The sequence below is a fragment of the Calliopsis andreniformis genome, chromosome 3 (assembly GCF_051401765.1).
Source record: "Calliopsis andreniformis isolate RMS-2024a chromosome 3, iyCalAndr_principal, whole genome shotgun sequence".
Lineage (NCBI taxonomy): Eukaryota > Metazoa > Arthropoda > Insecta > Hymenoptera > Andrenidae > Calliopsis > Calliopsis andreniformis.
In genome coordinates, this window is record NC_135064.1 from 11,008,155 (window position 1) to 11,031,160 (window position 23,006).

The 23,006-nt window shown below is 34.1% G+C and overlaps 1 protein-coding gene across 3 annotated transcripts in view; it reads left to right on the plus strand.

The window, feature by feature from the left end:
- The first annotated feature begins 2,721 nt into the window (after positions 1–2,721).
- The window catches only part of LOC143176985 (lateral signaling target protein 2 homolog), a 48,296-nt gene continuing 28,011 nt past the window's right edge, over positions 2,722–23,006 (plus strand). For all 3 annotated transcript variants that reach the window (XM_076374684.1, XM_076374685.1, XM_076374686.1), the window contains exon 1: positions 2,722–3,008. In XM_076374684.1, coding sequence (XP_076230799.1) covers positions 2,973–3,008 — 36 coding nt within the window. In that variant the 5' untranslated portion in view covers positions 2,722–2,972. The remainder of the gene's footprint in view (positions 3,009–23,006) is intronic.

Genomic DNA, 23,006 nt, shown 5'->3' on the forward strand with positions numbered 1-23,006 from the left:
ATATGCAAAAATCTCAAGAAGTAAAAAAATAGTATAAGTTTTCTTTATGATTACTTTAATTTTAGAATCTAATTGTGTTTTGCAGCGATGAGATTTGTTAATGTAATTGAAGGAATTTGTATAACATGCTACAATTTGTTTTAGATCATAGTTTTTGTGATCGATGTACTTGTAAATTAAAATTCAGTGCGTTGTCTGTACTATTTTATTGTCTCGAGGCTTAGGTAATTTTAAATAGTAGTTGAATTTGTTGGAACTTATTTTGTAATTTTAAATCCAAATGTATACTTAAAATATGGAACTTACGTATAAATGTGCATAATTTGTGATCCATAATGTTTAATACTGTTACAGTCATACATTTTTAATTGCTTTTTTTATAATCTAGTCACGTAGATCAAAATATGTTAAATTTCAAGATAATATTATTAAATTCCTTCTGTGTATTGCTGGTAATTTTATTTTGTATCCCAATATTTATGTATGTACTACTGAATATTTGCGTGCACATATATCGTAGATATTTAGTTACGAGATATAAAACTGAATTGCTCAACACTTAAAAACCTAATTCTTTATTCCAGTATTTCAGAAATGCGTTGTGTTTCCAATTTTTTTTGTATTTCGTATGTAAGATTCAAGCAGTAAAACTATAATTTGTTGTGGAACAATTTTGACTACAAGTAGTTGAAATATACATAAATATATTAATCCATACAATAGAAAATACTATATACAAAACCTTTGTTATTCCTTTTAAGTTTAAATAAGGCTTATTTAAAAAATACTTTACAACTACTTTACTATTTTATAATACTTAACATATAAAACAGATAGTTAATCAGATGCATTTCTATTATATTTTTAGAAAAACAGAACACGCCATATTATCGTACGTTTCAAGCTACACAAAAAAAGAGTATCCAATTTTCTCGAATTAATTCGTACATAAAATTAAATAATACATTTTTGCTTCATCAACTAAGAAAGTGAACAAAATGCCAATTTAATATCGAGAAATAAAAAGAGTCACCGAAAACAAAATATACAAGAATAAAAAAAGAAACAAAGTAGTTTAAAATAAGACATTCAAAACGACATGTATTTTTACCTAATTATTAATTGGATTTTTCTACCTGGGATCCATATTTGTAACTCTAATTACAGTACTTAGGGCATATCTTTCACAAATGTTTTAAATGTTCAGAATCCCGTACTGAATTTCAAATGAAAGCAACCCTACTCAATAACTTTAATAATAGTAAATAAATATTCTAAGTTATTTTATACCTAAACTATTCCTTGCCTTGCAATAACTAATTCCTTGCCTGCAGTAAAAAAAAATCGATTCATGATGAAATTGATTAACGAAAAATCGATGAAAAGATGGATCCACTGTTGTAAAAAAATCGACTTAAGATCGGCATCCCTACCAGACTAACAAGGCAACTTTCCAAAGTGAGCATTGAGTTTTTTGTTCAATTTTTTTTTAGATATAGAGGAAAACGAACATAGTACTTTCATAAAGTAGGAAAGAGCACTTTTGCCTTGTTTTTGAGAAATTAATTAGTGAAAGCGTGAAAATTTCTACATATCTCCGATATGTTTCTCAAATTTATGATCTTTCGAGAAAATAGTTTAATACTTTCTTATGCAGAACAACGAATTGTAACGAATAATACGTTAAAAAATATGATTCCATTTAAAAAAATTAAGATAACCCATTTTTGTAAAATATAAAAGCCATAAAATAACATTGAAACTGAAAACTTGAAACGCTAATATCTCAAAAACAAAAACATGTGATTTACGTCGTTTGGCCTTACAATCACAGAAATATTAACTTCAGACCACTACAAAGTGGCCTGGAAAACAGGATTTTGTAGCCAAAAACCAATTTTTCAACTTCTGTATTTAGGAAACGTTTTGTTTACTACAAGATGCTATCTTGTTAGAGTTTCAGAATTCAAATATATTAATTCTTTCACATTATTATACAACGAAAAATACTGACTTGAAGATCAAATTATGCAGATGGAGATAAAACTAATTATTTTCATAACTCATTATAGAACATTAAAAGACAGATTTGCATTATATTTTGATGCTTATTGGTAGGTACATTTCAATTATCTAATGGCATCGGTAATAAATATCAATGGATTTAGAAACAATTCAAAGCTTATAACAATTACAACTTTGAAAAGGCTTATAAAAATATGTTTAAAAATGTTAAAGTTGGGACTTCTTTCACATGAAAATTGAAATTGTTGGGAAGAGAATTATATTTACTTCAACTGCAACTTCTTGCTACTTTTAAGTTTGTGTGTCATTTTAAAAAATGAGGGTTCAAGGTTTCAACAGCTGCGTGCCGCGTTGAACGCTCGCCACCATTCCTTTTCTCTTTTCATTATATAAGTTAATGTGTCTTTTTGAAAAGAAATTCCAATAAATAACCAGGTTGTACCACAGAAAACATATTTCAGTCGCTATAAAAAAGATCGCTATAAACACGTTTCGAATTTCGGCCAGAAACCCGCTCCTCAGACCTCTGTGCGCTCTGCCGCGTTCTCCATCCAACGAATTCGAATCCCGCGCGTTTCGCGGTCCGCTCAAAATCGGTACGTCATGTCAGCCATGATGCCCTCGGCGCGCACGCGCAGCAGTGGGAGCTGCACCTTTGCAGTCCGCCAGTGGTCAGTCAGTCTCACGGACGCGCGATTCACGTTTGACGCGCAGTTTCGGGTGCGTGGACCGAGCGAAGTCGTCGATGGTCGTACGTATCGCGGCGATACTCGGCGAGCGTGATACCCTGTCTCGTATGCGGCCGACTGGTGTCCCGCGGCGCGAACAGTTCCCAGCAAAGGGTGTCGCGGTGGCACGTTTCGCTATGTCGCAAGTGCTCTGGCCGCGAGAGGCGCAGTGACGACTCGGCCGTGCGTGTGCCTGCCGACATCGACGACAGCCCCGCGATGGAGTCGATCAGAAAATGGTTCTACAGGCCTAAGGTGAGCGGCTTCCGTTCCATCGCGTTGCCATCGCGTTGCCATCGCGGTTCCCTGTCCCTCTTTCCTCTCTCTGTCGCGTCTCCCTGTCTGCTCTCTGCCTTTCCCATCGTCCCCGTGCGCGTTTCTCGTCGTGTGGCTCGCCTGATCGAACGCGTGCGCTCCTTCTTTTTTCCCCGTCCCCGTCCCCGCGGGCCTGCGCGCTGTTGCCACCTGTTTCGTGAAAATTCGCACGATGGCCCGAGACCCGTGTGCCTCGGGAGGCGCGTTACACCTGCCTGGACATTACTCATCGGCACGTACTTCATTGATACGCACACGACCGCTGGCTCGGCCTTGTTTATCTCGGCCGACGTTTCCACGCATTTCGTCGATCGTCACGGTTGCGCTTCGTGCAGGAGGAATCTCGCTGAATCGAAGTCGCAACGCTATGCGCGGACCTAATCAGCTGATACGTAATAGAGCCAGACGGGGTTTAATCGCGCTGTCCTTTTCGACTACTGCGTGAAAGATTGTTTGGAACAATAGCGTATGTTTGGATTGGGAATTTCAGTGGAACGAGGTTGGAGTAGGTTTTGGAGTTGACGTTCATAGATTCTGTGGCGATTTACGTACATTCGTATCGTTCTGGTCACAGCGTGGGTCAAAAGTACGTTTAGGTAGTTTTTCTTTCGGAGTTAAATGGTAACTGTTCCTGGACTCGTTTTTCCGTTTACCGATGTACTTTCTCTTTCGTTGTCGGTGACCTACATCTGGAATTACACGATTCTGGAATCCTGTGACTCCTAACCTCCAGTGTCGAGTGGTTTGAAGGGAACGATAAGGGAGCTGTAGATGTCCAGGTGACGTTCGTTCGTGGAGGATTCGACTGTATCTATTGGAGCACGTTTCACTCGTTAATTAATGCGTGATGCGTTTCCAGTGTGTAAAATATTCGTTGGCGCGAGGAACATTCTGCGCACGTATCAGGAAAAGATTTTCTGTTCCTGTTCGAGCATAGTACGTTCGACAATGGTGCTACAGCGCTCGTGAAAACATCGACAGAGAAATAGACATTCCGTTTGTTTCGACGACGCTTCCTCATTGTTTCGGCCATTGTCGCCTGCTCTATGAGCCAGGAAATGATGGAGCAGGATGAAACGAGCCGCTTGCCTTCCCACCGAGGCGATTCTTACCGATTAGGATCTAATGATACGTCTTGCGCTCGTGCATAGTTCTGGTAGATTGTTCATGGTGACATATAGAGCGTCACGTGACCGAGTCGGACGAGTTTAACTGTCGCAAGGCGGCGAGCGCACTGTTTTCATCTTATTCATTCTGATTAGGATTTCTTGGATGCCGGATGGTAAACAGATTGATTAGAAAATTGTTCTCGAGTTAATTTATGTTAATTCGATTGGGGTTTTGTTCAACTGTTTAGGCCGAGGTTAATTTTAGATTGCAATTAGCGTGGTTTTGATTTGGGTAGTATGTGGACGAGGGAAACTATAATTTTATGGAGTGTGGGGCTTCTGCGAAATATTTGGATCAAATTCAAGTGTTAAACTTGTGGATTTGGTAATCAGCACAGAAATTAATCTCATGTTTATTGTTTTTGTTATTTAGTACAGTAGAACCTTGATTATCTGAAATACCACGAGATTGAAACCTGAAGTATTCCTTTGATAGTTAGCTTTATTTTCTTCAGCAAACTACTATTATTTCATTATTTAAATCATAATTGATATTCTACTTTATTCTTATTATTATTGTAACTAAGTATTTGCAAACCTAAATAACAAAAATTTCGAGTATTCAATTTCAGTTAGTCGAGGTTCTACTGTATTTACATGTTTCATTATGAATCGAACTGTTTAATTGAGTTCACGCTCGCTATACAAGTAGGTATGAAATATGCGATTTGACTTGAGCAGTGGATAATTGAAGCATTCTTATGTATGTATGATTGCATTTTTTTATTGTACTTCTGGAGCTGTTTAGATACAATTATATGAAATATTTGGTATGGAATTATGATGTCTTCATTTCAGTAGTATATGTATAATCAGGAAAAATTGAAGCTTCTGAAAGTGTATTTAAATGTGTTTTTATATTGTTTTGGAAATTGTTTAACTGAAATTGTATAAGATATTTAGCGTACTGCTCCTAATTTTACAATACAAAAATTACTCCTGAAGTCATCCCTTTTAACATTTTTTTTTAACCCCAACTACTAATTCTATTAAAAAATTTATTTTTAAATAAAACACTGTTTTTGAATCAAAGCTAGCTATACGAACAGAGATATTTCAATGCTCATGAATGTTTTCTTAAGAAAACATTAAGCTTTAATTAGCCAAGTTAGAAAGTGTAAAATACAACGTAACACTTGGAATTAGACGTAACATGAAAAATACAAATGTGGAGCAAAAGGAAATGAAACTAGATAAAAATATCTTCTCCCAAGTGGAATATTTATCTAAAAATTTCGATACTTTTCGTTGCTCACGCTCATCGATATCTTTCGGCAAGACTTTCGTTAGTAACACTTTTGCGTTGGTGTACACTCTCGATCGCAGGCTCGTCGACCGTGGACGAAAGTTAGTGGAGCTACAGCTTGAGAGCTCAAAACATTCGAGTAGCCTGAAATTCGAGCCGAGTGAAACTCGTTTTATCGGACTGCGTCGAGTATTCGACCGCGCGAGTAATAGTTTGAGTAGTTTGGAGAGATTCAAGTGGCTCAAAAATTGTAAGAGCTTCAACGCGACTAGAGTAGCCGCGAAAGACGAATGATTCGAAGAAATTCGAATAAGTTAGAGTATTTGATCATATTTTTGTGTCTTCAGATTAAAATCAATTATAAAGAAAGATCTGTGATACATAAATTGAAGAATTATTTTCTTATTTAAGTTCACTTATTGACATGTAAGATTAAAAAGAAAGTATTATATTTTTAATGAAATCTTTCTTCTAAATGATTTCAATCTTGCGCATAGAAACATGGGCAAGTACTTTAGAAACCATTCTGAAGGATCGTACAAGCACAACAAGTTTAAAAGAGCTCAAGAGCTCTTCAGTAATTGCAACCATTTGAAGAAATTACTATAATCCGAGAATTTCAATTTCAGAAGCATTTAGTAACTTCAAAAACAGTTAGAATAATTGTAACCATAAACCTGGTCCCATCTAGATGAAAATTTCACTAATTTCGAAATACAAGTAACCTTTGAACACACAGTTATAATTGGATTCGTGGAACTTAGAATTCATTTTAATATCTAATAGTAATATGACCGATCAAATTACATTTCAGAGAGTGTGCTATTCGCTAGTGACGTCAAAGGAAAGAGACAGTAGCTCTTAATTATCGTGAAAATGCATTTTTCCAGCGACTGTGTAATACAAGCACCGTGTTATATGGTCTTCGCAACGTTCAAACATGAAGCACAAGTGTTGCGTTAGTCGAGGTCTACTTGAATAGAAAGGAAAGAAAATATTCAGCGAAAAATAGAAAGCTTCAAAGAAAAGTCGTTTTCTTATTATCGAAGTGATTCTTTCGTTAATCGATGCTTCGGCACTTCGTCGTTTCGTTTATCTGCGTCGAGATAATGAAGATTTCGTTATAGCTCCAGAAACGATGAGTAGGTCAAAACGATCGGAGAAACCGAAAAATAAATTGTAGTGGCTCGGTCGCCTTTCCCCGCTTGCCCGCTTGGCTCTAGAAGATAGCACACTTTTCATGTTTACCACGCCGCGAAAGTAACGATTTCAGTCAGTTTACGGTGCCTTGACCATGGTACGGTTGGATCAGGTTCAACGCGCTCTCAAAACAGCAGTAGACCGAGATTTCCGCACAGGAACCACCGAATATATTTCGTTGAAGGTAGCTGCTGCCGAGATCGAGTTTCTTAGAACTGTACAACTTTAATCACATGTTAATATAAGTCTTATCCACGTATGGTTAACATTTCAAAGAATTTCATCATCCCGAATTCGAGTTATTTGCCTTCAAAGTTTCAGCGTTTAACACGTAATCTCTATGCAGAGACTTCGCTGAAGTGACATCTTTAGCTCCATCTCCAACAATTTTCTTAGGAATTTGTTAAAAAACTAATATACGACGCAGAACATCCTTGAGAATCTGATACAAAAAGAAACAGAACAGTTTACCATTTAGTTAGTGAGGTATAGTAATCTGAAGTCCATAATTTAGCGAAATTCTGAAGAGTTTTTGAAACATTGTGTCATAGCAACGTTGTTTTCTGTTATCCATGGCAATGTTTTTTTGTATGTATAGAGTGACTATGCGTGTATGTGCAAATGGCGAGCAAGAGGCGTACAGATGTATTGAAAAGTCTTTTTACACCCTTAGAAACAAATTAGTTTAGAATTAATGAAGCCATATGCAATTAACTTGACATCTGTTGTCAAACACTCTATACATGCTTAACGATTTTTTACTCAAAAAGTCGTCGAAAATCGATGCCTCCATGCGAAAACACTCCCTTAAACGAGCACAAATACGCCCTGCTGCGTTTTGCCTTTTCCCTTTGCTGGGCGGCTAGGTAAACGTTTTCTCCACCACCCATCGACACCGAGTAAATTCGATTAACGCTCATCTCATTGATCTCGAGCTGAGGAAACTTCGTTGAACGATGTCACTTGATCGGTAGTCGTAAACTGTATCAGGCTGGAGCCTATAGGTGCGGTGTATATTGAATTTCTTTCCATTTTGCGCAGGAAAGCGATTCGATCTCCGCGATCGTTTTATATAGGGTAGATACAGAAGGCCTTGCTTTCAGATAACATTCATCTATTTTTCTCGCGAGTAAATGAATCATGGGCGAAGCTTGAGCGATGGTGGATCTTAAAGGATTAGGATTGGAGCCGTGGACATGTATTTGTGTTTAGCATTTTATGGGCGAAGGTAATTATGTAATGTAGCTGGAGTTGATTCTTTTAAAACCACAGATTCTTTTGAAGAAATTTTAATGCTTGTGTAACAGATTTGTATACTTATGCAATACTATGTATGCATTTTGATGTTTTTGTTTTTAGAGGAACAATGAAAAAATGAGTAAGTCTGACGTTCTTTGAAGATGAAGTATAAATGTTAATATATGTTGGTTCATTAGCTTTATTTCTGTGAAAAGTGTTAACATTTTTTAAAGCATTTAATTTATATAGAAATATTGGTGATTAAGGTGAGTAGAGGATAGAGTTGAATTTGTTTGTTAATAAGATATCTTCTGTTACTGAAACGGTAAAAATGTTAAAATAATACGTTAGGTTTAGTATCTTTAATAGTGATTAATGTAACATATGGAATATAATACATTTATACATACACTTATACACTGATATACAGATATTAAAATTCAAAGTAGTTTGTTTAGGTATCTATAAAAGTTACGTTTATCATAAGATCAGCAATAAAAATTCTATTTATCTATAGTAAGTTTAATAATTTACAATTCATAAAATGTAGTTATTTCTGAAAGAACTAATAGCAACATATATTCTCATATGAGTGTTCATCCATCTTGTAGGAATTTTTTGGTATCTTTATTTAATGTAGATTCGATGTAAATCTCCAATTTTCCAAGAAGAACAACTAAGCTATTAGCAAATAAAATACCAACATTAATCCTTCCATAAGTATTATACTTACAACACTTGCGCTTTATTTGACCTGTAACGTAAAACAATTAAAAACATAAGATCCACTCTATTTACATGAGCTTATTCTTCTTTAAAATAATCAAGCTCTTTTTAAAATGCAAATCATCTTCTTATTCCAATAGCAATAGAAATCAATGAAATTTTCTACATTAGATTACAATATTAGCAAATATATTGCAGGGTGAATATCGAGCCAAATAGTGAAGTACGTACGTAGGAATGGCTGTAGGATGTGTATACTTTCATTCGATCGCAACTCGCAGATACTAGAATATGGTTAGGCATTTGTCTATGTCGAAACAAGCTGGTTACTTAAAATAGGATAGCCTGTGTAGATTGCTCGGATCAGAGACAGTTTCATTCAATTCCACGCAGTGTACAATGAAATGAGACATCGTGCTTGCTCCAATTAGAACGGCAGGCTACACTTTGATAGGGGAAATGGATTTATACTGATTATCGAGCAAATACAATTTAAAACGTATAAAATATTTACTATTTATTGCTCAGTATTTTCCCGTTTGTTAATTAAATAGTAAACGAAAGTCAAGTTATTATAGTAATTTTTCATTGCAACAAAAAAAGAAAAGGATTTCCTGATCATGAAGAAACTGTTAAACAGTGGTAAGCAGAATGAGTTGCACACAGAGATCAACTGAAACTATTAAAATTTTCAATTAATTATGAAATAGGTGTAATTCTATTACTGTAATCCTTTCTATCTCAACAAATAATTATTATATGGTATTTTCACTGAAACTTTCATTTCATAAATTTGTATGTAAACAAGGAAATCCTGTTTTCTGAGAAGTATAAAAAATTCCAGTCAAACAAGAATATTTATTTTGTTTTGAAAAAATTAATGTTTTGGCAAGCAAATTTCTAGTGTGAGAATAGGCATAGGTATATAAGTTTGATGTTGAAATTTTGAAATAAGCCTTTCCTCAAAATGAGTCATTTGCTACTTTTGTCTTTTACAGTTTGTGTATAGTAAATGTATTCATTCTTAATGTTCAAAGATTTTAATTATATAGTACGTGCAGTCTATTCTATTACCACAAAAGGTTGCAAGAAAATATCTTGTTATTCAAGTATACAACAAAATAAACTCTGTATTCAGTTCCTCCAATAATGCTAACTAAAAAAATAACTTCAACTTTTACATTTTACCTTGAAGTATCTGTTAAACAATACATAATCCCTCAGAATTTTATAAAAAAGTTAAACTGTTAAAATATAAAGTTATCTTAAAGCAGAAAAGAAATTCTTCAAAACTTAACAGATCAGCAAATCATTTTTTATTACAAAACTTCACAGTTTTGTTCGACCACTGCTAGCACAAACAACCGTATTACTAAAATAAATAAGAAGAAACATACCGAAACAGTTTCAAGAGGGGTAGTAATTCAACCGAAATGTGTATCTACATTAGCTTGAGTGAAATGAAATTAACGATGGACACAAAATAGAAAAAAATAAATACAAAGGGAAATCGCACGAGACACTGGGTTTACGATTTGCTGGGCTGGACAGGTCGCGTATGGAAGAACGAACGTAAACGGGGAGGGTGAACGAAAAGGGACGCGGAAACGCGCGGTTGTTTCGAAGGGTGACTCGTCGGTGGTGAAAGAGGGTCAACGATGCGTTCGAATGACTCATTTCAGAGAGACGTCTCTTACGGTGATACCGTTGGCGCGGAACGGCGAGAAAAACATCCGTTCGCTGCAATTCGTCCCGTTGATTTGCATGCTAAAACCTTTCTCCTTGAATCGTCGACATAATTACAATGGCTTTCTTACGTTTCATCCCAGCTGAACCACAGTCAGCTCGGCGCGAAGGTTTATACACGATCTGTCTGGTTTAACACTAAACTACCAAACCTGTTAAAATGACTAGCGTAATCATTCCTTGCACATATTTTATCCTTTACAAACATTATTTTTTCCCTCAGTTAATGCTGAATAATACGAAAGAAACATGAATAAACGTTACTTCTGTAAATTATATATCTTTTCAGATATTCGTAATTGTGGTACGTCGTTAAAAATAAACACAGATTAACCACGGCAGTTCTGGTGTTAACCCTTTCACCTATTTCGAGTCTGACTCGAGCACCTTTTATATCTTCGATGTCGATTACGCGGTAACGCGTGATGAGGATTTTTTGTGAGCAACCGATCACGCACTATCGCGTGAGGGATTTATGTTCGTTTAATGGGAGCTCTGTGATTGGCAGTTTGAGACACTCGGCCGTTTCAGATGGGCAGCGATGATGATAACATGAAAGAAACTTGTAGGCTAAGGGGTTAACATCAGGAGGGAGGAATATTTTTTATGGCCAAATAGAACAATTGTATTTAATTTTGTAATGTAAATGTATTCATTTAAGATGTCTTGAAACAAGTCAAAGACAATAGACACTAGGAAATTTCCTAGGGAATATTTATCCCCTAGAGTTTCTATTGTAATTTGTGCAATTATGCATGAATTTAAGAAAAAGAGGTTAAATGTATATACATACAGTGAGAATCGAAAGTATGCATCATGTAGAAATGAAGTTCGTGTACTATTTGTGTATAGCTTCTTACCTAAGACCTAGGCAGCATTGCGGATAGTCTGATATTTACGACATACCTCAAACATACATGGAGATATATATGTTAAAGGTATTTGTTTCTAAGAGGAAAAGTGTAGAAACAAATTTAAATATTTTATGAAATTATTCATTTTATTTATTCTTTTTTTTAATCAACCTGAATATTTTTATTATATTTAGATGTTAGTATTAAAATGTATTCAATAAGGTAGCTAGATAGAACAGGTGTCGTTAATAACTTTTCAAATATTTGTGCTGGTATTAAGGACAAATATCAGAACGTAATAAGCACTACCGACTTAAAACGTAATAACAATGGAATTGCACTGCCGAGATACGTGAACTAAAATTGAGGTACTTATCGTTGATATCTATGCAAATATTACAGGGATGATTGATTACAAAAACACGTTATGGATTTAGTTAGGTGCTTGTTAAAACGTGTAAACAAGGGAATGTAAAGTGAAATTAATATCGAAATTTTTACAACTGGTAATTCTGTATAATGGTCAAATATTTGCTTAAATTAATTACTTAAATTGTATCTTGAAAGTGAAAAATCATGGAGTGTATTTATACGCTTAAACCCGACAATTTGTATATTTTTCCTTCTGCGTATGCAAATATCGCTGTAACTGTGTATCGTTTTCGTGATAAATTTGCTGAAATATTTGATGTTCCTAGAGGTATCTGATTTTATTGGAAATTTTAGACTTCCTGAATTAAAAGTATTTATAATCGCGCTTTATGAATGAGACTAGAATACATAGATAGTGCTACGTCCATTAAGTGTATGCAAGAAACATTACGCATCGTTGTAGTCACTGTCACGTTTAATTTATTGCAAGACTTAGTTCTCTGGTTGATCATTTTCTGTGTATTATTTTACCGATTCTTGGAAGTATTGATAATAATAGTTTTATGAATGAAGTTACGACATCTTCTTATTTTCTTATGCATATGAATTATAGTGAATTGTTGTTTTTAAAGTTTATTCATCGCAGAATTTTCGTTTCTTATTGAACTGTTTTGAATTTTTGAATTATATGTATTGGTAAAAAATATTTTATTGTAATTCTAATCTATAACTGACGTTAGAAATGATAGTATGGGATTTATTTTCATACAGTATTTTTTTAACAATTCATTTATTTCATCATTTGTATTCCTTGTTGAACTTTGAATTTTTGTACTATTTATTTATTGAGTGCGTTTATAATCCTATTCTATGCATAAAATTGGAGTATTTTTAAATGTGGATATATCATTCTTCGTGTATCGAAAAAGAGATCAATTGATAAAATTTTGATAAAGGAAATTACATTGACATTTGGTATTGTTAAATACTAACAGCCTTGAAATTTATAACACATGCTACTGGTCCATAAATTCTTCGACTATCTATGTATTAAAAATTACATAGCATACTAAAATACAGATACACTAACACACGTGTACACATCTGTTTAAATGCACACGAAATAAAGACCTCTAGTACGTGGATACTTATGTACTAATTATTACACAGATTAAAGTACAAAGAGGCATGCATTTAATACATACACACGTGTGAAATAGAGACTCCTCGTGTGACTCATTTGCTTGTTTCCTTTTCCAATTAAATTACTTATGGAAGCAATGCGATATCATCGTATTATCAGAATCTGATTTTATACAAGGTGTCCCATAATAAGTGGGCAGTATTTCAGGAGTTGATTCGGTATCTAAAAACAATGAAAACAATCCATATAAACAAGTTCTGTCACCTTGTTTCTGAGATATAGCGAGTTTTGTGTTCTGACATTTCTTATCTGATTACCTTCGCATGCTCGAAATGAATACTTTACATTTCAAGGTGCTTGAGGATGTCTTGTTATAGATGTGACTCTTTCAATATTCCTTGATGTTTCTCGAATTTGTTGAAATGTCTCTTTAATTTTGCATCATAGTATTTCAATATTTTCAATAGGTCTTGCGTATCCTAAGGATTTCAATTATCCCTCGTATCTCGTAAATAAGATCGAATAGAACACAAGTATATTTATATGAACTTCTTTCATTATTTTTAGGTGCTCAATCAGTCCCTAAAGTATTGTCTATTTATTACGAAACACTTTGTATATTTCAAGCTCTCTTGGTTCCTTTTCTCTTGTCTACATATTCAGAGTGTTCGATAGCAGGTGTCAGAATAATAAGGATGATTCTACACGCTGAAATAAGACAAAAATTAAGAATCATAAAAACGCGTTTGAGGCCTCGTTTTAAATTTATCAATTGTTAAGAAAACAATTGAGGAAATCCATGAAGTATGGTGGAATTAAAAGTGTCCCACGTTTTTAATACCTAAATATGCATGGTGGGATATTTTTGATACCTTGAAAAATTAAAATTACTCGAAGCGCCCTAATAATTAAAATAAACCTACTTTTTTATATTTTATCAGAATAAAAATTCTGTTCAACATAAGCCTTTTTAATTTCTGGAATTCAATGTGTCCAATTGACACTGAGGTTTCCTCTACGATCTACGATAAATGTTTGACTAGTCGATCACGGAGACAAGTGTTAAACATTTTCGACAATCTCGTACAAAGTCCCACATTCAGTATAATATTTAACTATATTTCATTACCATGGATGACCAAAAGAATCATCTCTTAAAATTTCTGACTCTTATCAAACAACCTATAGAAAGCAGTCATATTTCATTCCTTTATGCTTTGTTTGAAATAAATAATCCAAACATACGTTCCTTCCTCTTTTCGTGATGCAATCACTGTATGGTCTGTCACACTCGGTGACTAATGTCGTTAAGTCATCTCCAATAATGCGTCTATAATCGCGTGGAGTATTAAATTCATCATTGTTCCCAAAACGAGGATGCAGGACGTGTTCTTTCCTCGTTTCCCGCGAATCCAGCTCGGTTCTTTCTTAATTTATAGTTTTCTTTGAATTATATCTCGAAGTGAAACCGCTTGTCCACGATAACACTTCGATATGGCACGTTTCGCATATTCGCTGTCAGTGGAACAACGCGGCAGTAATGTCGAATTCGCTGTCGAAAAGAGAGCGTGACGTTATGCTTTGCATCGGTGAGCGTAGCCGTAATCGAAATTAGTGGAACGATGTTGCGATCGAGTTCTTCTTGAAACATGTCAGGAAGTCAATTTGTGGCTAGTCTACCACGAAGCGTATTACTATCATTTGACGTTGAAAGTACCGAAACGGGTGCCAGACGATTTTGATTCTCGTCGAACATAATGGATACAATGTATGATAGCTTGATTTCTAGAAATTATGTGCGAAATCGTGGAAATTCTTTGTAACACTAGCAATACTATAAGGATTTATATTAGCGATTTTTAACCACTGTTCCATGAATATGTCCCATGTGTTTTGTGAATTTTTTCTGTTTGAAATATTTTAATAATCTATTTGCATATATTTTTTTCATAATTTATATACTATAATACAATTTATCAGATAAGAATCATGTAATTTGTAATATTTGCTAGTCTTATACAGTAATGGTTGGATAGTTACTTGAAATAATCCTTTGTTGACAGGCTGTATTCTAAAAATTAAATTTTCAAAATCAACCCTTGAAGAATTTTGAATTTTTGTCCATGAAGAATACCCAGCTCTATTAAAAATGTCATTTAAAATTTTACTTTCGTCAATTTATTTGTACGAGTTGGGTTTCCTAACATTAACCAACATAACAACTAAAAAACGGGAAGGCACAGTAATATAGAAGAGGAAATGACGTTTCTGAAAAGGTTAAGAACAAGTGGTTTACATGATTGCACTATTTCACAAAATGATATAATATGAAATGCAAAATATGCGTATTAAACTGTTTAATTATCGGGGTTAAGAATATTTTGGGAAGATAACGATATTATCTTAAGCTTGTTTACAATGAGCCATCGTATAACGTAAAATGAAATATCACGATCACTTCTGTATTTTTTAAAACGTAAATTCACAAGAGTTTTATTATTCTATATGTCAGCGCAGCAGTTTCTGGAGTGTTTAATTTTTCTAAATATTTGTCCGTTCAGTGAATTTATTAAATGTGCTCTTCAATTCTTTATAGCATCCGTAATAAATTGAAACTGGGAAAACTGATTTTTTAACTTATTTAGAAAATAGATTGTGTCTACAGTGAAAAATTCCAATAATATATTGGAATTTTTTTGCATTCACTGCGTGTCACTCACATGCATGCCACTATTTTTGCATTCGATAAGAAAAATGTGTAGAGTGATAGCATCGATATCGATACATACTTACACCTTTTGCGCATAAGCATGATTAATGCCTGTATCTAATGTTGTTACCGATGAAATCAACATGGTATACTTATATGACTCACCGTACTATATAAGCCTTATCAAGTCTAGAAAAGCGTATATTGTTCCAAAGTGTATGTCTAATCAGTATCATCGAGCACAATATTTTTATGTGTCGTGTACTAAACCTTTCATTTTTTGATAAGATAAGAGAGTGATTTTCCGTTTGCAGACACGGTGGCTATTTTCAGTTAACAAATGTATTCCTTTTGTAGCATACAGTCCTTAGTCATCGTCATTTGAAATTCAAAAAGTAGATAGAATCGAAACTCGACTACAACGTGAAAGGTGATCGTATAATTTTGTCATTACTCGGAAAAGTCAAATCAGGAAGTTCGTGTGCACTGCCTTTGATTCGTACGCGGATAAGTTTCTATCACAGTCTTCATTAAAAGGTTTCTAAAATAAACATGATACTCCTTATCGAGTACTCGTTCGTTCATTAGAGCTAGATATTTGTTATTTTATTTATAGGAGTTGGAACGTAGTAAAAAGGGTTGTGTGAAATAAAAGGTCACTTCGATCCTTCAATTACTAATTGCTTTTTAAATAGAATCTTCCATCATCCTTCTACTATTTTCGTATCGACATCAATACTCGAAAGCTATCGATTCAAATGGCAGATATACAGTTTAAGTAATTACAGTTTAAGTAATTTTTGGCATTCGCCTTTAAATATGCATTTCGATATTATGTCTCGTTCAAATTAGTCAAGTTACTTGAATTCAAATATATGAATGCAAATGATTTTATATAACTTGATCAGTGTAAACGTATCATTTTATTTGACTTGAAGTATCTTTTCAAGTTTCTATTTCGTCTTCAAACTCGTTGAGATTAGTCAAGTTACGTAAATTCAAGCCATTTGCACTTAAGTACCTAGCTAGATATCAAGTTTCTGTTCACACAAGTCAAGTTAATTGGATTCAAATAACTTGTCTAATCTCAACGAGCCTGAAGACGAAATAGAAGCTTGAAAGAATATTTCAAGTCAAGTGAATAACAGGTTCACGTTGATCAAGTTATCCAAAATTGCTTGTATTCAAGTAACTTGATTAATCTGAACGAGCCTTTAGGGAATTGGATACTCTGGAAATCGTTATCAGTAGATCAGCAAATAATGGCCTTTTGCAGAATTACATTCACAAAATTGGTTTCTATTACGTTTTCATTGGGCTCACGTTTTTTTTGTAATTCGTAACTCGTTCCATTTCTGTTAATTTAAGAATTTGATATGGCATGTTCAAATTTCTCTTGAATGGAAATATAGTTTAATTAAATATTCTACGTAGTTCAGTTTAGTTAAATTACAGTCGCTCGTTCTATAGGTAATAATGACCAATTTACCATTGCGTGCTGCAAATTTACCTTCTGCATCAGTTGTAATTGTATCGCATCTCTCAGGAAATGTGCTCTATTTTCGTAGATATTTTATTTTTCTCTTAGAGGAGATCCTCATGTTCTTCGTTTTGGCTTGCAATTAATCTTATCAACGATGTTTCTTTTTAAAATTGAACGAACAGGATTAAACATTTGACTTCAATTATATTATTTGTATTTTACACCTGTTAGTCATTGGACAATATTTCTTTTCTTCGTGTAAACAGTCCTTGTAAGCAATCCTTTTTCTTGAAAAGTAAGGTGAAATAATGTATTATGTTTCTTAATTGTTTTTATACGTGTTTATTAGCTCGTATGTAGTCTCTCATTTCTTTGTATAATTTTTAATTCACCTTTTGTGAAAATGTGAAGTTATAGTATTTGCTATAATTTTATTACAATTTACTTACTATAATCTTATAAACTATGTTCTGAATATTTTTGTTCATAAATTATATGCTGTAGATACAGCTTTGTTCATCAGTGTTAGAACATAAAAAGTTGAACAGTTTTTCAAAAGTTGAGCGTGTTGGACAAATCTTCTTCGAAGAATGTAGTAGCTAAAAAGTAAAAAATTCTAGTAATGTGACTTTTATTTTGCACTGTTAAAAAGTTATATATATATATATATAAAAAATGAAAAATGTAAAAACTTCAAAAACAACTTTATTGTTTTGAAGTAGATAGTAGTTTTAAAGTAGAAGTTAAATAAATTTTTTAAGGTTGCCTCAATTGCATCTTGTGCGATCCACTGAAAATTAGGAACTCTGAGAAATCAGAAATTCGAGTTTAAAATCTTTTGTCAAACAAAACAGATATTTTTACGCAGATATATTTCCATCGCACCGCTAACACTTTGTATGTATCTATATCTGTCCCATAAAAACAGGAGGCAATCGGAGTTAAAGAACTGTAAAAAAGCCCGATTGCACATAACAGCTGCAGCAGTGCACTTACTCCTGCTACCTTCGCCTTCAGAGGTCTTTCAACCTATAAATATCGATGAACTCATAAATAAAACCTAAACACACACTCGCTCATTCGCGCGCAAGGTCGGCTATTAACATTTTTCGCGAAAAATTCCGCGAGGTCGTCGACAATTTTATCAGGGTTCCTTGTAGACGGGGTTTTATCGCAAAGAAAAGCAAACGATCGAAGGAGAGGCGAATCCGCGGGAGATTCGTTCGCTGGAAGCATCTCATTGTGCAAGATTCTGTGAATCGGCAAAGCGTGCCTGGCTCTTTGAACACGCGCCGCGATGGCACGATTCGCACGTACGCTGTAAAATCATTGTCTAGCCTCCTGCATTATTTTTACGTGCGGACGATTGTGTCGGCAACTCTGTCATCGCGTTTCTCCACGATTTTTTTCCACCGCGATTTGCATGAACGTCTCGACAGTGACATTACGAGCCGGCTGACAATGAGTAGCGTTTGCGATTGGATCTAGCCGCTCCGCGCGGTATCGAACACGTTCCGCGCAGTCATCGTCGATTGTATATGCGGCTTTTTGTTCTCCCTGCGTGGGCCATCGATGCCCCATCAGCAGACATGCATGTGCCTACTTATGTGTACGTGAACTTTCCTAATGTACGCTATCGTTCATATGTCACGGTATCTCGGCTCGAAATAAACTGGGAATTTGTCGAAAAGGTATGTATTTGTTCGTGGATTTCAGTGGTTTTGAAATATGTTCTGGAAGACGAGATTTTAAGTAGCTGTTTCAAAATATTCGCGAAAAACTATTGCTGTTGCGTGTCTTGTATTCTGTTGTATAGATTTTCTCATCGACCATTCAAAGAGTCATCAATTTAGGTAAGAGTGCAGAGTAGTCCTGGATGATTGAACTCTAGATGTTGAGGTCCCGCGTTTAGTAGAAAGCAATTTCTGTGAAGATGTTCAGAAACTTTCCTTTCCTGTTTTACGCTAACATTTTGAAACACAGTAATGTCATTGTCTATCCTTTGTTATAACCACCAATAGTAAATTTTTAGCCTATCCTCCCTCACACTGAATTAGGCAATAGAATGTAGCAATACTCTACCTTTCTACACCTTCTTGCGCAACAGTCAGACTTCGCTCAACTCTGGAATCGAACACTTGCGATATCTGTAGGGATATTTGTATCGATAGAAAAATAAATACAGTCTTCTAGACAACTCGTTTATTAATTTAATATTAATTTGTAAAAAGACGTACTTAGGCGTACTGTGCTCCGCTCAAGAGATGATCCTCGAAAGGTATGCAGATCTAATTGGTCAGAGTGGAAGAGGACACGCCCAGTTTCACATATACTTTCTGTTCTCGCATACGATTCGCCATGGCAGCCACACATACAATGTAGATCGAGAGATCCCTCTTACGTCTGTGCTGTTCTGAGGATCATCTCTTAAGCGGAGCACAGTATGAAACAGTTGCTACTACATTGAATTCTGCTTATATGTACGCGATTATGGCAGCGTATACGTCATTATGTGATGATTGTATCTCTGCTGTTTTTACAGGGTGTTTCCAAACATGTGGACATTTTTGGAGGGTAGATTCCAGACGCAAAGACAGTGAAGAAAGCTCATGTGTACACATGTCTTGAAACGTTTAGTTATTTAATGTGCTGTTTTATATTGCATACGGTATGATACTTTCTTAAAATCTTAGTACTGTGTGTTACTTATTCAAGGGGCTGAAATATTCCTGGGTTTAGTAGGACCTTAAAGAGGATAGCACATCATCCAAGCAAGAAATGGACCAGCATTTTACGCTTTCTAAAATAGCATATAACTAAAGAACTATATATTTTTGGGCATATGTGTATTTGAACTTTTTTCATTGTCTTTGTATCTAGAATCTATCTTCCAAAAGTGTTTCACGTTTTTCTTATTTTTTAAGAGGTTTGAGCTAACGTTTTACGTAGCACAAAATAGCTTATAACTACGATAGCGTATTACTTTCGAACATATGTTCATAAGAACTTTTTTTTATTGTCTAGGTATGTAGAACCTATCCTCCAAAAGTGTCCCAAGTGTTTGGAAAACCCTGTATAAACATAGCATGGAACCGACGACCAATATTATAAGGGGTGGACTATGTAGCTGTAACTATCAAGCTCGAGTATTGTCTTCTAGCGGATGAGTCCAAAAAAATCCCCCAGGAGACCTAACACCCTATAAGAATCTATTGGACCTAAGTTAACTCAGTGGACAGAGGTAATTTAAACGTAACTATCTTACATTCCGTTTGCAGGGCAGTTATGTTTGGGTTACTTTTATCCACTACGTCAAATTGAACTCACTTCTAGAATATTGGGTTGGTTGGGGAATTTTTTTTTATCTCTTCCACTGGATCAACTTATTCTCTAGTAACGAGTAAAGGTTTCAAAGACAATGCTTATAATATTGATTGGTGGGCTCGTGCCATGGACGATACATACAAGCAGAATTCAATGTACTGGTAGCAACAGTTTTTTGCAAATACCTCGAAAACTAAAGCCGATCATCGATGCATAGGAAAAAGTTGTTCAAAATCTCGTCTTCTATAGTATAATTCAAAATAATTGAAATACATGAACAGATACGTTTTCGACAAGTTCAGTAAATAAACAGGTAAGGTAAATGTCCCAATACCTGGACACTTAAAATACCACATGTTCCAGTATTTGGACAACTTAAAAGTGCATATTCTGGCACTTGAATTTCATTCCAGTGGCTAAATATAGAGAAAGGGGTAGGAATATGAGATACCCTTTTCATTTTACGATCTAGAGAGTCTCAGAATAGCTGAAAATAAAGAATGTTGATGGATAAGTTTAGGGAATTTCATATGACACGTGCCATATGAACATAAGTACTGCGAATCTTGAAGAACATTTGAATTTGTCATTTTTTCTAAATTAATACGAAATCGTGCAAATAGAAATTCGGGTTAATATGAGACAGCATTCTTTTGGGGATAAATAAGTTATATAACTGTGTTAAAATGTTAATAAAGAAGTTCTAATACCATGCAAGTGTCAAATGAAACCGCACAATTATAATTTATTTAGTTTTATAACAGTTAGATATATGAATTCGCTTTTTAATCATGCAGAATCATCTTTGGTTCACAATCCCTTTAACAAGCAATGAATCCATAGTTCATCTTTAGAATGTGAACTGCATTTAATAGTACTATTATAATGTTTTGAAATATTACTATTCTTATAGTTTTATTTTAAAAAAATATTAGTGTTCCACATTACTATCAATCGGTTATTTTACTTTTTGTTATTATATCGCACTTTAAAACCTAATATACCTTGAAATCTCACAGATATTTTAAAACTACAATTATTATTGAGTACGCCACTGTGTTTATTTCTTTCAAAAACAGAAAATAAATTAAGGTAAATTCTACTTCAATATGTACGTGCAAAAACGTTCTGTTACGACTCGAACAAAAAGCGTTTGTAAAGAATAACAATAAATGACAAGAGCTGTTATGGGATAGTATTATAATCTTCCTAATACTTAATTTCCAATCATTGTTAAAGATGTCAATATCCTTTATATCTCAAAAGTATGGTATATTATATTTCTTCCCTATCTCATATTCTTACCTCTTTCTGTAATATTTTATGACACTATTTTTTTTAATTTTTTTTTTATTAGGCATATCAGAAGTTAAGTTTAAACTTAAATAAAATTAATATTAGTATTCAGGTACTGAGATATGGTTGGCTATTGAGATATTTACTTTATGTCCCATTTATGAAAAAAATTTTGATGGAACTTATATGTTTCATTTAAGAGATTATCTATTCTCGTGGAATTTTTACAGAAAGAAATGTTATCGTAAATTTCTAGAATCTGTTATTTATTTCAAAGAAAAACACAAACAAGCTTTAAACTGTGAATTATCTATGCAAATTACACAATAATATTTACTCTTTTTAACTTTGATGAATAAAATATCTGTTTTTGTTTTAAGGAAATTTTTATTTTTAGAGTTTCTAAATTTTATTTAAATTAAAATTTGTATTTTCAATTATTGTTAAAAATTTCCTTATTATTCTCATTGGAACTCATAAGGTGAGAACTTTTCTTTCACAGAAGTTCCTATTTTGAACAAAATATAAGACAAAGGTCTCAGTAATTGACTTCATCTTGGAAATTGATCACTAACGCTAATTTTATTTAATTTTGAGCTTAAAATCTAACGTTTCTAATAAAATATAAAAAAATACTATCATGAAATAGTATATTCAATCACTAGGTCGCAATTCAAGTGTGGGCATGTGATAGTTCCCAAATATTGCATCTGTCCAATTTTCAACAAATTTGAATCCCTAAAACCACGTCTAAACTGAAGCAACAACGAACAACATTTTGTCGCCTCTCGTGTAAAAAATAAGGGAAACGTAGGACACCTTTGGAGTATAGCTCCTGAACACAAAAAGATAAAGAAAATATAAATTCTAGGCACAAAGATAATGAAAATATAAATTTTAGACACAAAGAGGTAATGAAAATATAGATTCTAGACCCAAAGATAATGAAAATATAGATTCTGATGGCAAAGAGAGCAAAAGTATAGGTTCTAAAAACAAAAATAATTCTTTTTAGTTAAAGGCTATAAATAACAAGAGGCAGTATACTGCTGCTCGTTGTTACCTCAGTGTAGACATACCTTAATAACTACAGTTTCCCTGAAAGTCAAACCTCAAACCAAAGGACAGTAGTCATTTTTTACCTACTTATTTTTAAACAAGAAAGAGCTTACGTAGTACAGTTTTTACCAATCATACCATAAATTTGGCCCGTGTAGTGGTACAACGATTAACAGATAGCATGACTAATCAACGCAAATATCGTCGATACATTTTTGTACACAGTCCGTTGGAGAGTTGACACGACAAACAAGGGTCAATTAGAATTCAACGAATTACGCTAGTGGGGGGATGCCATAATAAGAAAGCATTGGCCGAAGGGAATTACTCCCGAGATTGAAACTGAAAATATCTCTGGATCGGCGAACGC